General features: G+C 44.6%; 1 protein-coding gene across 3 annotated transcripts in view; it reads left to right on the top strand.

The window, feature by feature from the left end:
* LOC109883768 (kremen protein 1) overlaps positions 1-12368 on the top strand; it is a 119228-nt gene that overhangs the window by 84827 nt on the left and 22033 nt on the right. For all 3 annotated transcript variants that reach the window (XM_031807036.1, XM_031807042.1, XM_020475803.2), the window contains exon 4: positions 10479-10603. In XM_031807036.1, the coding sequence (XP_031662896.1) occupies positions 10479-10603 (125 nt within the window). The remainder of the gene's footprint in view (positions 1-10478; positions 10604-12368) is intronic.

The following is a 12368-nucleotide window of genomic DNA, read 5'->3' as shown; positions in this document are numbered from 1 at the left end:
GACACTCCACGAATGTCTTGTTAACAAACTATAGTTTTGGCAAGTCGGTTAGGACATCTACTCTGTGCATGACACAAGTAATTTTTCCAATAACTGTTTACAGACAGATTATTTCACTTATAATTCACTGTTTCACAATTCCAGTGAGTCCAAAGTTTACATACACTAAGTTGACTGTGCCTTTAAACAGCTTGGAAATTCCAGAAAATTATGTCATGGCTTTAGAAGGTTCTGATAGGCTAATTGTGTAACGGTTTTCTAGGTGTGGTGAAGGAGAGTCGGACCAAAACGCAGCGTGTAGATTGCGATCCATGTTTAATCAAACAAACGTAACACGAATCAATACAATACACTACAAAACAAAGAACGTAACGAAAAACGAAACAGCCTATACTTGTGTAAATAAAGAAATAAAGAAATAAGAACAACAACACTAAGGACAATCACCCACAACAAACTCAAAGAATATGGCTGCCTAAATATGGTTCCCAATCAGAGACAACGATAAGCACCTGCCTCTGATTGAGAACCACTCCAGACAGCTATAGACTTTGCTAGATAACCCCACTAGCTACAATCCCAAATACATACACACCAAAACCCCAAGACAAAACACACCACAATACAAAAACTCCATGCCACACCCTGGCCTGACCCAATACATGAAGAAAAACACAAAATACTTAGACCAGGGCGTGACAAATTGACATAATTTGAGTCAATTGGAGGTGTACCTGTGGATGCATTTCAAGGCCTACCTTCAAACACAGTGCCTCTTTGCTGAACATAATGGGGAAATCAAACGAATTCAGCCAAGACCCCAGAAAAAAATTGTGGACCTCCACAAGTCTGGTTCATCCTTGGGAGCAATTTCCAAATGCCTGAAGGTACCAAGTTCATCTGTACAAACAATAGTATGCAAGTATAAACACCATGGGACCACGCTGCCGTCATACCGCTCAGGAAGGAGACGCGTTCTGTCTCCTAGAGATGAACGTACTTTGGTGTGAAAAGTGAAAATCAATCCCAGAACAACAGCAAAGGACATTGTGAAGATGATGGAGGAAACAGGTACAAAAGTATCTATATCCACAGTAAAACTAGTCCTATATCGACATAACCTGAAAGGCCGCTCAGCAAAGAAGAAGCCACTGCTCCAAAACCACCATAAAAAAGCCAGACTACGTTTTGCAACTGCACATGGGGCCAAAGATCGTACTTTTTGGAGAAATGTCCTCTGGTCTGATGAAACACAAATAGAACTGCTTGGCCATAATGACCATTGATATTTTTGGAGGAAAAAGGGGAAGGCTTGCAAGCTGAAGAACACCATCCCAACCATGAAGCACGGGGGTGGCAGCATCAGGTTGTGGGGGTGCTTTGCTGCAGGAGGGACTGGTGCACATCACAAAATAGATGGCATGAGGAAGGGAAAATTATGTTGATATATTGAAGCAAGATCTCAAGACATCAGTCAAGTTAAAGCTTGGTGGCAAGTGGGTCTTCCAAATGGACAATGACCCCAAGCATACTTCCAAAGTTGTGGCAAAATAGCTTAAGGACAACAAAGTCAAGGTATTGGAGTGGCCATCACAAAGCCCTGACCTCAGTCCTATAGAAAATGTATGGGCAGAACTGAAAAAGCATGTGCAAGCAAGGAGGCCTACAAACCTGACTCAGCTACATCAGCTCTGTCAGGAAGAATGGGCCAAAATTCACCCAACTTATTGTGGGAAGCTTGTGGAAGCCTACCCAAAACGTTTGACCCAAGTTAAACAATTTAAAGGCAATGCTACCTAATACTAATTGAGTGTATGCAAACTTCTGACCCACTGGGAATGCGATGAAAGAAATAAAAGCTGAGCCTAATCATTCCCTCTACTATTATTCTGACATTTCACATTCTTAAAATAAAGTGGTGATCCTAACTGACCTAAGACAGGGAATTTTTACTAGGAATACATGTCAGGAATTGAGTTTAAATGTATTTGGCTAAGATGTATGTATACTTCCGACTTCAACTGTACATTTTACATTTTAGTCATTTGGCATGCTCATATACAGAGCGACGTACAGTAAGGGCATTCATCCTAAGATAATAATCATAATTATTATTGTTATTATTGTATTATTATTATTTATTACATTTGTAAAGCGCTTTCCATTATACAGAATCATCTAAAATGTCATTCAAAAAATGGAACCAACTGAACAGGGCAACTGACACAAAGACCACAGCTGCTACAAGGGACAAGGACACCAAGGAGCAAAGCTATCAACAGAAAGCCTGAAAGGGAAAGGTCTTTAGGCCCGTTTTAAAGGGGCCCAGACTCTGTTCCCTGTACTTGAGTCCAAGTCGAGTCACGAGTCCCTATAGTTGAAGTTCAAATCGAGTCCAAGTCACCAATCACGAGTCACGGGTCCCTCAATTTATAATAGGTCTTATTGTCCTGTGTGGCTCAGTTGGTAGTGCATGGTGCTTGCAACACCACAGTTGTGGGTTCAATTCCCACGGGGGACCAGAATGAAAATGTATGCACTCACTACTGTAAGTTGCTCTGGATAAGAGCATCCGCTAAAATGTAAATCTATTGTGCAATTTTTTCTAGTCGCAACCAAATGGCAATATATCGCCACTACCTCATGAACAAAAACCACAAATTTACTATTAATCACTACCTCACAAGTTATACTCAATACCTGTGTTTCACTACTTATTTACTACATAAATTAATGTTAAGTTAGGCTCTCGGCTACTTTTTTGTAATCACCCACTGATATTTGGGAGACTTTTCAGAAACTGGCAATGGGATGCAGGGGGGAAAGTGGCAGGGTAGAGCGAGATGACAAAGACAGCGTACTTTTCTATACTCAAGGGGAAAGAGACAAATAGCTAGACTGTTGTTTTACCATTAAACTCAATACTAGTATTGTTACCAATTTCATAAACTAATTTGTGTTTCTTAACCAGGTAAAGCTAACTAGTAGGCTGGTGGTTACGGGGAAGGAAGAGAGTCTATTGCTCGATGTGTAGCCTATGATTGGAGGCGAAGCCGAAACGGTGCCTGTCTGTCCACACTCATAACATGCTCTCCCACACTCATACCATGCTCTCCCACACTCATACCATGCTCTCCCACACTCATACCATGCTCTCCCACACTCATACCATGCTCTCCCACACTCATACCATGCTCTCCCACACTTATACCATGCTCTCCCACACTCACACCATGCTCTCCCACACTTATACCATGCTCTCCCACACTCATACCATGCTCTCCCGCAGCTCACCAGCTGATGTAGGCTGCAAATGCCAGGTGTGGCACATCCTTCCCACTGCTAGAGAACAAAACCCTTGCTGCTCTGTGCAGCCAGTGCTGCTAATATTCTGCCTATCATAGTAGCCTATGCAGTCCACGTGCAAATACAAGTCACGAGAAGGCGAGTCAGAGTCCTGGACTCAAGTATTACAACACTGCTAGCTATGTGAGACAACCACATATACCAGTCAAATATACAGGATACGAGCATTCCATTCCAGTTAAACAATGAATATATAGCATCTATGAATAGAAAATCTGAGAACAGTAATATTTTACACACACAAAAAAAAATGTAAATGGTGGATATAGCGTTTTTGGGGAATAAACTCTTCATATAGACATACAGAGAATTAAACTCACAAACACAGAAATGTATAAGGACATAGAGATGAGAACGAGCGTGTGTGAGTAATGGAGAGAGATCAACAGAGGTAAAGACAGAAAGTGAAAGAGAGAGAGAGAAGGAGAGAGAGAACTACAGAGAGAGGGAATAACTTATAAACACAGTCAGTGATAAGTATTATTTCCTTGGTGCATGATACTTAACATTCCCGGAGAGACAGATGAGTCTGTTCCAGGCGGTGAGGTGTGTGTGTGCGTGAGCGTGCACGTCAGTGCTTGTGTACATGTGTGTGTGAGAGTTGTTAAGGTGTTGACAACCCGTCGGTAAGGTGGTGGCATCATTAATGGGCCTCTGGGATCCTGTCCAAGCCCCAAAATACCTTCCTGTGTTACTGTAGGGCACTGAGACACTAACACACACACATTAGTGTAGGTAGGTAGAGATCCAGCCAATAGGAGCATCTTAAATTGCCTGACAGTGAGTGAAGAGTCTTTTATGACAGGGGTGTTTTTAAAATCTCCATCTCCCTTTGTGACATCACAGCATTCCTAACCAAGAAGTGCTAATGAGCTTCTCTCTTTATGGCATCACGTAGTTAGATGTAAATGAACCCACAGCGTTAGTTAAGAAGCTAAAGTGACCCCACGCTGTCTGCTCTTAGCATGGCCCACACAATGACATTGAAGACCGTAGATATCGTTTATGATCTGTGTGGGCAGACTGACCCTTATCGGGAGTTGCGTAGTGTGTTGCTGCTAAACTGACCTTTTGTGTTCCCCCGGAGTGGGAACGTTGTGCATTCTTTAGGCCGATACACAGAGAGTGGCCATTGAGACATTGGCCATGGAGACATTTACATTGTATAAAGAGAGAGGTGTTGAGTCAATACTGGTGTGCTGCAGATATGTTTTCCCCCTCATGAATGAGTCCTGCAGGCCGTTAGCACTTGGCAGCTAGTTTGGAAAGACTTTAGAAAGGCTGGCTTATTAACCTTTGACAAGTCATCGCCTTCTTATTGCCGTCCTCCTTTCTCACTGTCTCTTTCTGTGCCTCTCTCTTTCTCCTTTCCTCTCATCTCTCATGTATAAATATCCCTGGCTGTGTGTTCTCGGCATGGCACGTGGAGTTAAGACTACATTTATGTAAAGTCCTCTCTCTCTCTCTGTTTCTCAGTCTCTTTCTTTCTCTCTCTCTCTCTCTCTCTCTCTCTCTCTCTCTCTCTTTCCAGATGTAATTGCAATTTATGTCTGTAACCACAACACGGTTGGTCGGGGAGAGACAGGGAGAGGAGAGAGAGTGAGAGAAAGAAGAGAGACTAAGACAGAGAGAGAATGTGGCTGGAGGCATACAGAGCTGCTCGCCTGCCACCTCTGCCAAGTGCACTGTGTTGCCAAAGCCTGCTGCCGGTCCCTGTGTGTTTGATGTTGTGGTGTTTGTTATCATGCTGTGGCCCTCCCCCCACTGATGTTTTTAGTTCTGGTCTAGGTGTCTGCTCCTTCTCCAGAGGTGTCTTATCCTGTTGCAGACAGAACGTTTTTGTTGTTGTTTTGTCTGCAATGAACCCTGGGGTGTGGTAAGCGATCTCTTCCTAGCCGAGGCAGCAAGTTGTGATGATTCTGTCTATAGACAGGTCCTCCTGTGTCGGGGTCTGTGTGTTTCTGTGTGTGTCTCTACTCATGTGATTCCCCCTGCTTGGCTCTCCCCAGGCCTCTCTCCGGTCTGGCCTGGCTGATATAGCTGCCGCTGCCTTCATACACCTTGTTTCCCTCATCTCCCCAGCTTGTTAAACCAAATTCCACTGACGGCTTTGAAGTGTGTGTGTGTGTGTGTATTTATTTTATTACAAGCAAAGATTTTGTACTGGTTGTGCGGCTTGCGTCTGTGTAGCAGATGTAACGGACGAACAATGCTTTGCTCAGGGCCTTTTCTTCTGTTAAGGCATTTCTGCTATAATTGCCGACGTTAGCAGAAAAATTCTGCCGCCTTCCATTGTCATCTCAAGTTCCTGAGCGAGCAAAGCTGTGATTTAAGGGCTTATATCACACACACACACACACGCGCACACACACACACACACACAGTCACAATCCACGAGTTGCCGCTCCTCTTTTCAGTTGAAGCTGCTGCCGCTGGGATGACAGGACAAGGGCAGACAAATTGACAGTCGTCCGCAATCGTCTTGTCAAAAGAGAACCAAGGGGCTGTAGTAGCATCCCCTGATGTTTGAAAGTCTTATTGAAGTGGCACCTACATGCCTGGGTTAGCTTTAGCTCATGGGAGGAAGGTTGCTATACAAACCACCAGATGTTTACTGGGTTGTGTGCGTGTGCGTGCGTGTTTGTGTTGCTGTACACACCAGGTGTTTACCGCTCTAAAGACTAAACTCGGGGTCACGCCCTGTGTACTTTTACGGGGTTTAGTGTGGCTGGAAGAATACCTGGGCTGCTTAAACTCATGTCCCAACCTCTACCTGCCTCACCCTGGAGAGTATGAAGTACCTAATCAAGACTTCAAATATCCACATTACTGTCATGTTTGTCTTTAACTCGCCACTTAATCTCCCTCCTAATTCCTCCAGTCTGCCGCTGTGTGCTGAACTGTGTGTGCGCTCTGCCACACTAAATGAGCCAGACAGAGGTATTCACCGTCTCGTAAAGCTAGAGGTTTTTTTTGACATGACTGTAAAGAAGAAAAGAAAGGATAAAAAGAGGGAAAGGCAGACAGGAGGGATATTCCTGGTGATTTATAGAGGAGAGGAACCTTTCCTTCCCTCTTCACTGCTCCTCTCCTCAAACTCGGATTGCTCTCTCTCCCTCTGTCCTCCGTCGTCGTCTCCTCTCTCTCTCTCTCTCTCTCTATCTCTCTCATCATCACCATGGTCGCCTCCCATCTCCTTTCTCTCCTCTGCACTTTGTTGATCCCGTCGTGGCCCTTCGGCCAACAGTGTGGTCGGACTGCGGTCAGAGAACGTGGGCGAGAAGCAGTGCGTAGAGTAGCAACGTTGTCCTGTCCTTGTCCGGGACATTTGGGTTAATGTCCCAAATGGCACCCGATTTCCTATATAGTGTACTACTTTTAATCAGGGTTCTGGTCAAAAGTAGTGGACTAGAAAGGGGACAGGGCGCCATTCGGGAAGCGTCCTTGGTTAGCGAGTGTTCAGCACTGGCCTTTTGAACCTCTTTTGGGATTCCCAGAAGGCCTCGCCCTGCTCGTGTTTCGTCCTTATGCAAACACCAACGCATCTGTGGCATCTGCTATTTACATAGATGAGCTATTGTGTCAGCCAAAACGTTTACATTGGCACCGACGAGGCAGGCGCGGGACTGGGGAGCGCACGTGTGTGGTCTTCGTCCACTCTCTCCTCTCTCTTTCTCGCTCCCTCCAAATCTCCCTGTCTTTCTCACAATACAATACAATACAATACATGCTCTATTGGCATGAATTTGTGGTTGCCACTGTTGCCAAAGCACTGTAGATGAAGTATACAAATCAACAATATGTTCCCTCTCCCCCTCTCTCTCTGTGTCTCTCTCTGTGTGTGTGTGTGTGTGTGTCTCTCTCTCTGTGTGTGTGTCTTTCTCTCTCTCGCTCTCTCTCTCTCAATTCAATTCAATTCAAGGGCTTTATTGGCATGGGAAACATGTGTTAACATTGCTAAATATATATATAGATAATATATCTCTCTCTCTCTCGTTCTCTCATTCTCTCGGTCTGTAGAAAACACGTGAACTAGGCATAGGTTTTAAGTCTTAAACATCCAGCATGCACCAGTTAAAATGTGTGGGTGTGCTAACTAGACATCTACAGGCCTCTTCTAGAACTCTCTGAACTAATTCTCTCTCTAACATGACACAGTTTAGCTGTATTGAAACCTCGTACCAATTTAGTGTATTGTTTGTATAAAGTTATACACTGAGTGTACAAAACATTAAGAACACCTTCCTAATATTGAGTTGCACCCCCTTTTGCCCTCAGAACAGCCTCAATTCGTCGGCGTTCCACAGGGATGGTGGCCCATGTTGACTCTAATACTTCCCACAGTTGTGTCAAGTTGTCTGAATGTCCTTTGGGTGGTGGACCATTCTTGATACACAAGGGAAACTGTTGAGTGTGAAAACCCCAGCAGCATTGCAGTTCTTGACCGGCATGCCAGGCACCTAGTACCATACCCCATTCAAAGGCACCATCTGAATGACACACATACACACATACATTTTGCCCTAAAATTTGCCTGGTTGGCAGCTTAGGTTGATTTTAAACAGTTTTAAACTGAGTTGTTCCTCAAACCAGCCCTGACAGTCCGATAAACCTCCCTGTTCTCTCCCCCCCCCCCCCCCCCCTCTCTCTCTCTCTCTCTCTGGCATTGTTCTAGCTTGTGGTTAGATGACACAACTTCCAATTTGAGACAATAGCTTTGGGGTGGAATAGAAATGAGTTTGATATTGTGTTTTACTTTTGTTCTCTCTAATACGTTTTACCCATAAAACATTGAAATGCGAATAAAAGTAATACAACTTGAATCATAATGAAACAAAGGATTCTGTATCCTTACTATTTGTATTAGTCCAGGCTTGAAGGTTTACCTGGAATATAATGCATTTTATTACTTACACGGTGTTTAATGAATGCACGGTGGATTAGGGTGAAGAATACTCTATTTGTCTTCCAGAGAACAGAAAAGCTGTCTTTACTTCTACATCCCAACACCCTGGATAGCGGCAGCCTCTCTCCTCTCTCCCAGACCATGTCCTCAGAAGTGTCCTTTCACAGTCCATGTATATTGCAGCAGTAGCTGTCTGCTGCTTCTATTTGACCTCTGTCTCAATAGACCTTCTCTCTCCTCTCACGTCAATGTTTAAAGAGAGCCCCAGGCTGTTGTACTATGAGGTATTCTGGGGTCAACGCATCCACTGTACCCACTTCTCTCTGTCTAGCACAGTTAGGGCGATAAATGCACGTACACTCAAGCATGCAGACACACGCACACACACACACACACACACACACACACACACACACACACACACACACACACACACACACACACACACACACACACACACACACACACACACACACACACACACACACACACACCCTACAGCAGTGTTTCCCAACTCCAGTCCTCAAGTACCCCTAACAGTACATATTTTTTGTTGTGGCCCCTGACAAGCACACCAGATCCTACTTGTCAACTAATCACCAAGCCCTTGACAAGTTGAATCAGGTGTTTTTGTCTGGGGCTACAACAAAAATGTGTGCTGTTAGGGGTACTTGAGGACCGGTTGGGAAACACTGCCCTACAGCACCCTCAGCTATAGCCAAGTAAAACTCAACTCCACAATGTACTTCACAGCTCCGACATCACATAGATTTTTTTTTTTTACATCAGAAACTACGGATTTCAGCACCCAAAGAATAGCACGCAATTACACAGGACATTACATTTTATTTGACGTTGGAGCTCCAGTCCACCCACTCTCGTCTCCGCTCAACTCCATTGCGTGAAATACATTGTGGAGTTGAGTTTTCCTCGGCTATCTCAGTGACAACCCTGAAAGTACACTCTTACTGCCAGTTCCTGTCCCTCTCACGCACACCCACACGCATACGCACACACCAACACGCACAGCCAGTTTCGCACACGCTACCTACCCTCTATGGCAGTGATACTTCCAGCTTGCCCAGATATCGACATACTCTAGATTCCAACCCCCTCTCACTGTGACTCAGACACCCTTCCTCTCCTCCCTCACCTCCTCCCTCTCTCCTCCCTCACTCCTCACCTCCTCCTCATTTCTTCCAAGCCCAACTTTTTGTCTGGTGACAATTAACAAAACTATCTCAAACTGAAGCCAGCCAGAGAATTCTGGGGAGATGGCTTTTTTTGGGGGGCGCAGCTCATCGTGTTTCATGGCGTTCCCAGTCCGCCGGAGTGTGTGTGTCTGCATCTGTGTGTGCGTGCGGAAACATACTGTATGATCTAATGATCTATTACAGAACTACAACCTAGGACTGGCTAGGACTGACTCTGAGGGCCAATGTTCTGTGTCTTGGGTTGACACCTAGTGTATGAGACACAGGTGGTTTATGGGAAGTGTAGTATATGATCCACAAAAAAATGCTGATCCCCTCAGACCACTCTTCTATGAGACACAGATGGTTCATGGGAAGTGTAGTGTATGCTCTAGTACAGAGCTTAATCCTGCATATTCAAGGGTCCCTCAGGATTGGATCTGTCGACCAATGTTCTATATCTTCGTTGACGCCTATTCTATGAGACACAGGTGGATTGTGGGACGTGTAGTCCCACACGACCACTGTTCTGGTCTATGGCCCAGCCTCATGGTAAATGATCTCTGGGATTGGTTGTTTCAAACAGGACTAATACACCACACAGGTGCATCATGGGGGAAAAGTGGAGGCAAGTGGGAGGAGCTATAGGAGGACGGGCTCATTGTAATGGCTGGAATGGAATCGATGGAACAGAGTCAAACATGTAGTTTCCTTATGTTTGATGTGTTTGATATCTTTCCATTGATTCCCTTCCAGCCATTACAATGACCCCATCCTCCTATAGCTCCTTCCACCAGCTTCCTCTGTGGGAAATATAGTGAATGTTTAATGCAATGTGTGATTTGACGTACAGAAGGGCCTCTTAAGAGGAACTACATATATCACAACACAATGCAAATGCTTCATGGGAAATGTAGTGAATGCATAATGCAGTGTGTGCCTGTTAGTATTGAAGTGCCTATCGTTACGAAATACATGGCTAACCCCTGCTCTCCTCGCTGTGTTTTCTCCAGTGCCAGGTAACCTGGGCTGTTTCAAAGACAGTGGAGACCCTCCCACCCTGACAGGGAGCAGTGAGACCTCCAACAAACTCACCATCCAGAACTGCATCAGCTTTTGCCGCAAACAGAGATACAAGGTAAGAAAGTACAGAGATGGATGTGTCCCAAAAGGAATGCACTATAGGGACAATGATGCCTTTCAAGATTTGGTTCACCAACCTGTTACATCTGTTCTAGACACTGTTTCTATATTTATGACCATAACTATCCTCCCATTTCAAATGAATTCAGTGACACATCAGATGATGAAACATCGCCGGCAGCTGTGAATGTACAGACTCGATGGCCTTCTATTGTCTTGGGTACTGACCATGGGTGTAAACAATGGCAGGTGTTTATGTTCGGTGTGAACACGTCCGGTTGGCCCTTGCGTCAGACCCAGCTCTCAGACGCTGTCTGCACTGATGAGCAGTGACAGTCGGCCCCCTCTGTGTGTGTGCGTGTGTCCCTCCAGTCCCGCTCCGCAGATGGCACTGACATTATGTGTCGACAGCCTGAGAACATAACGTCTGTCCGTCCTCTGATTGTCATTGTCTCTAATACACATTTAAAACGCTGAATTGATGCTCTCTGACTTCACTATGACAAACAACCACATCCAACCATAAGTCAGTCAGACAGTAAGTCGGTGGATACGTCCCAAATGGCACCCTATTCCCTATATAGTGCACTACTTTTGGCCAGGGCCCCACAAGGAATAGGGTGCCATTTGGGACACAACCAGTGACTTGTGATTCAGGGATTCAGATGCCCCCTGAAAACAATTTTCTGCTCTGTCACCAGAGGACTTCACGTTTGTCTTCCTTTCTCAAGTACATTTTCTTTTTCATCTGATAAATATGTAACACATTCACGTCGGTTCGGTTAGCGGCGGAGGAGTCTAGTTACATAAATTCCAGCTTCATGAGAAAATGTTCAGAATGAAGGGAAGTGATGCGGTACCTTCATATGAATTCATTTATGGGAAGAAAATGACACAATGGTCTTCTTTTAATGAGAGACAATGGCGCTCTTAGTCAGTGTTCTGCCTGCACACTGAGTACGACTGGGTTGGATCTGAATTCTGAAAAGAAAGGTCAAGATGATTGAAGAGGTTTGACTGAGTGTGTCCCAAATGGCAGCCTAGTGTTCCCCTTTATAGTGCACTACTTTGCCCTGGTCAAACGTAGTGCACTTTTAAGGGAAGAGGGTGCGGTTTGGGAAGCATTCTGTGATTCTGTCTCTCATTCTAATACAGCCCAACGCAACATGGCTTTCGGAAATGTTTACTATGTTTTGACTAAGAGATGAAGGTTAAGTGGTCCGATGCTATTTCAGACTAGTTTATTTGAGCCCTACACTGAGGTCTTTGATGTGAGTTCGTACTCAACTAGTCACCCTCTAATTAATTACTGCTGACAGTGTGGGGATTCATCCAACATTGCACCCTATTTCCTATGTAGTTGCACTACTTTTGACCAGGGCCCATAGGGCATATATATGTATATAGGGAATAGGGTGCCATTTGGCACGCATGAAGGAGTGGTGACTGTTCTGTTTCTCCGAAAGCACTGGACTCAACCCAACCACACCATATTATTATCATCAAACGCCTGATGGCTTTAGACACATAAATCACTTTATTTTAGGACACAAAAACAGTCATTTTGGGGATTTTTATGGAATCATTCTGAAAGTATGCTTATTAACATACCATTTTATGATATAGTAGTATCTCTGATGAAGTTGTCTGACTCTACCATCCAGAGTAGGCTTAAGGAGGTTCAGCTCTCTCTAAATTCTGTTTCCTCTCAAGGTTTCTTTCTTTGCCTTCATCCAAAGGGTTTTATACTACATTTTTTT

The sequence above is a fragment of the Oncorhynchus kisutch genome, linkage group LG3 (genome assembly GCF_002021735.2).
Source record: "Oncorhynchus kisutch isolate 150728-3 linkage group LG3, Okis_V2, whole genome shotgun sequence".
NCBI lineage: Eukaryota > Metazoa > Chordata > Actinopteri > Salmoniformes > Salmonidae > Oncorhynchus > Oncorhynchus kisutch.
Note: the sequence above shows the minus strand (reverse complement) of the source record. Positions and strands in the feature narration are given on the sequence as shown.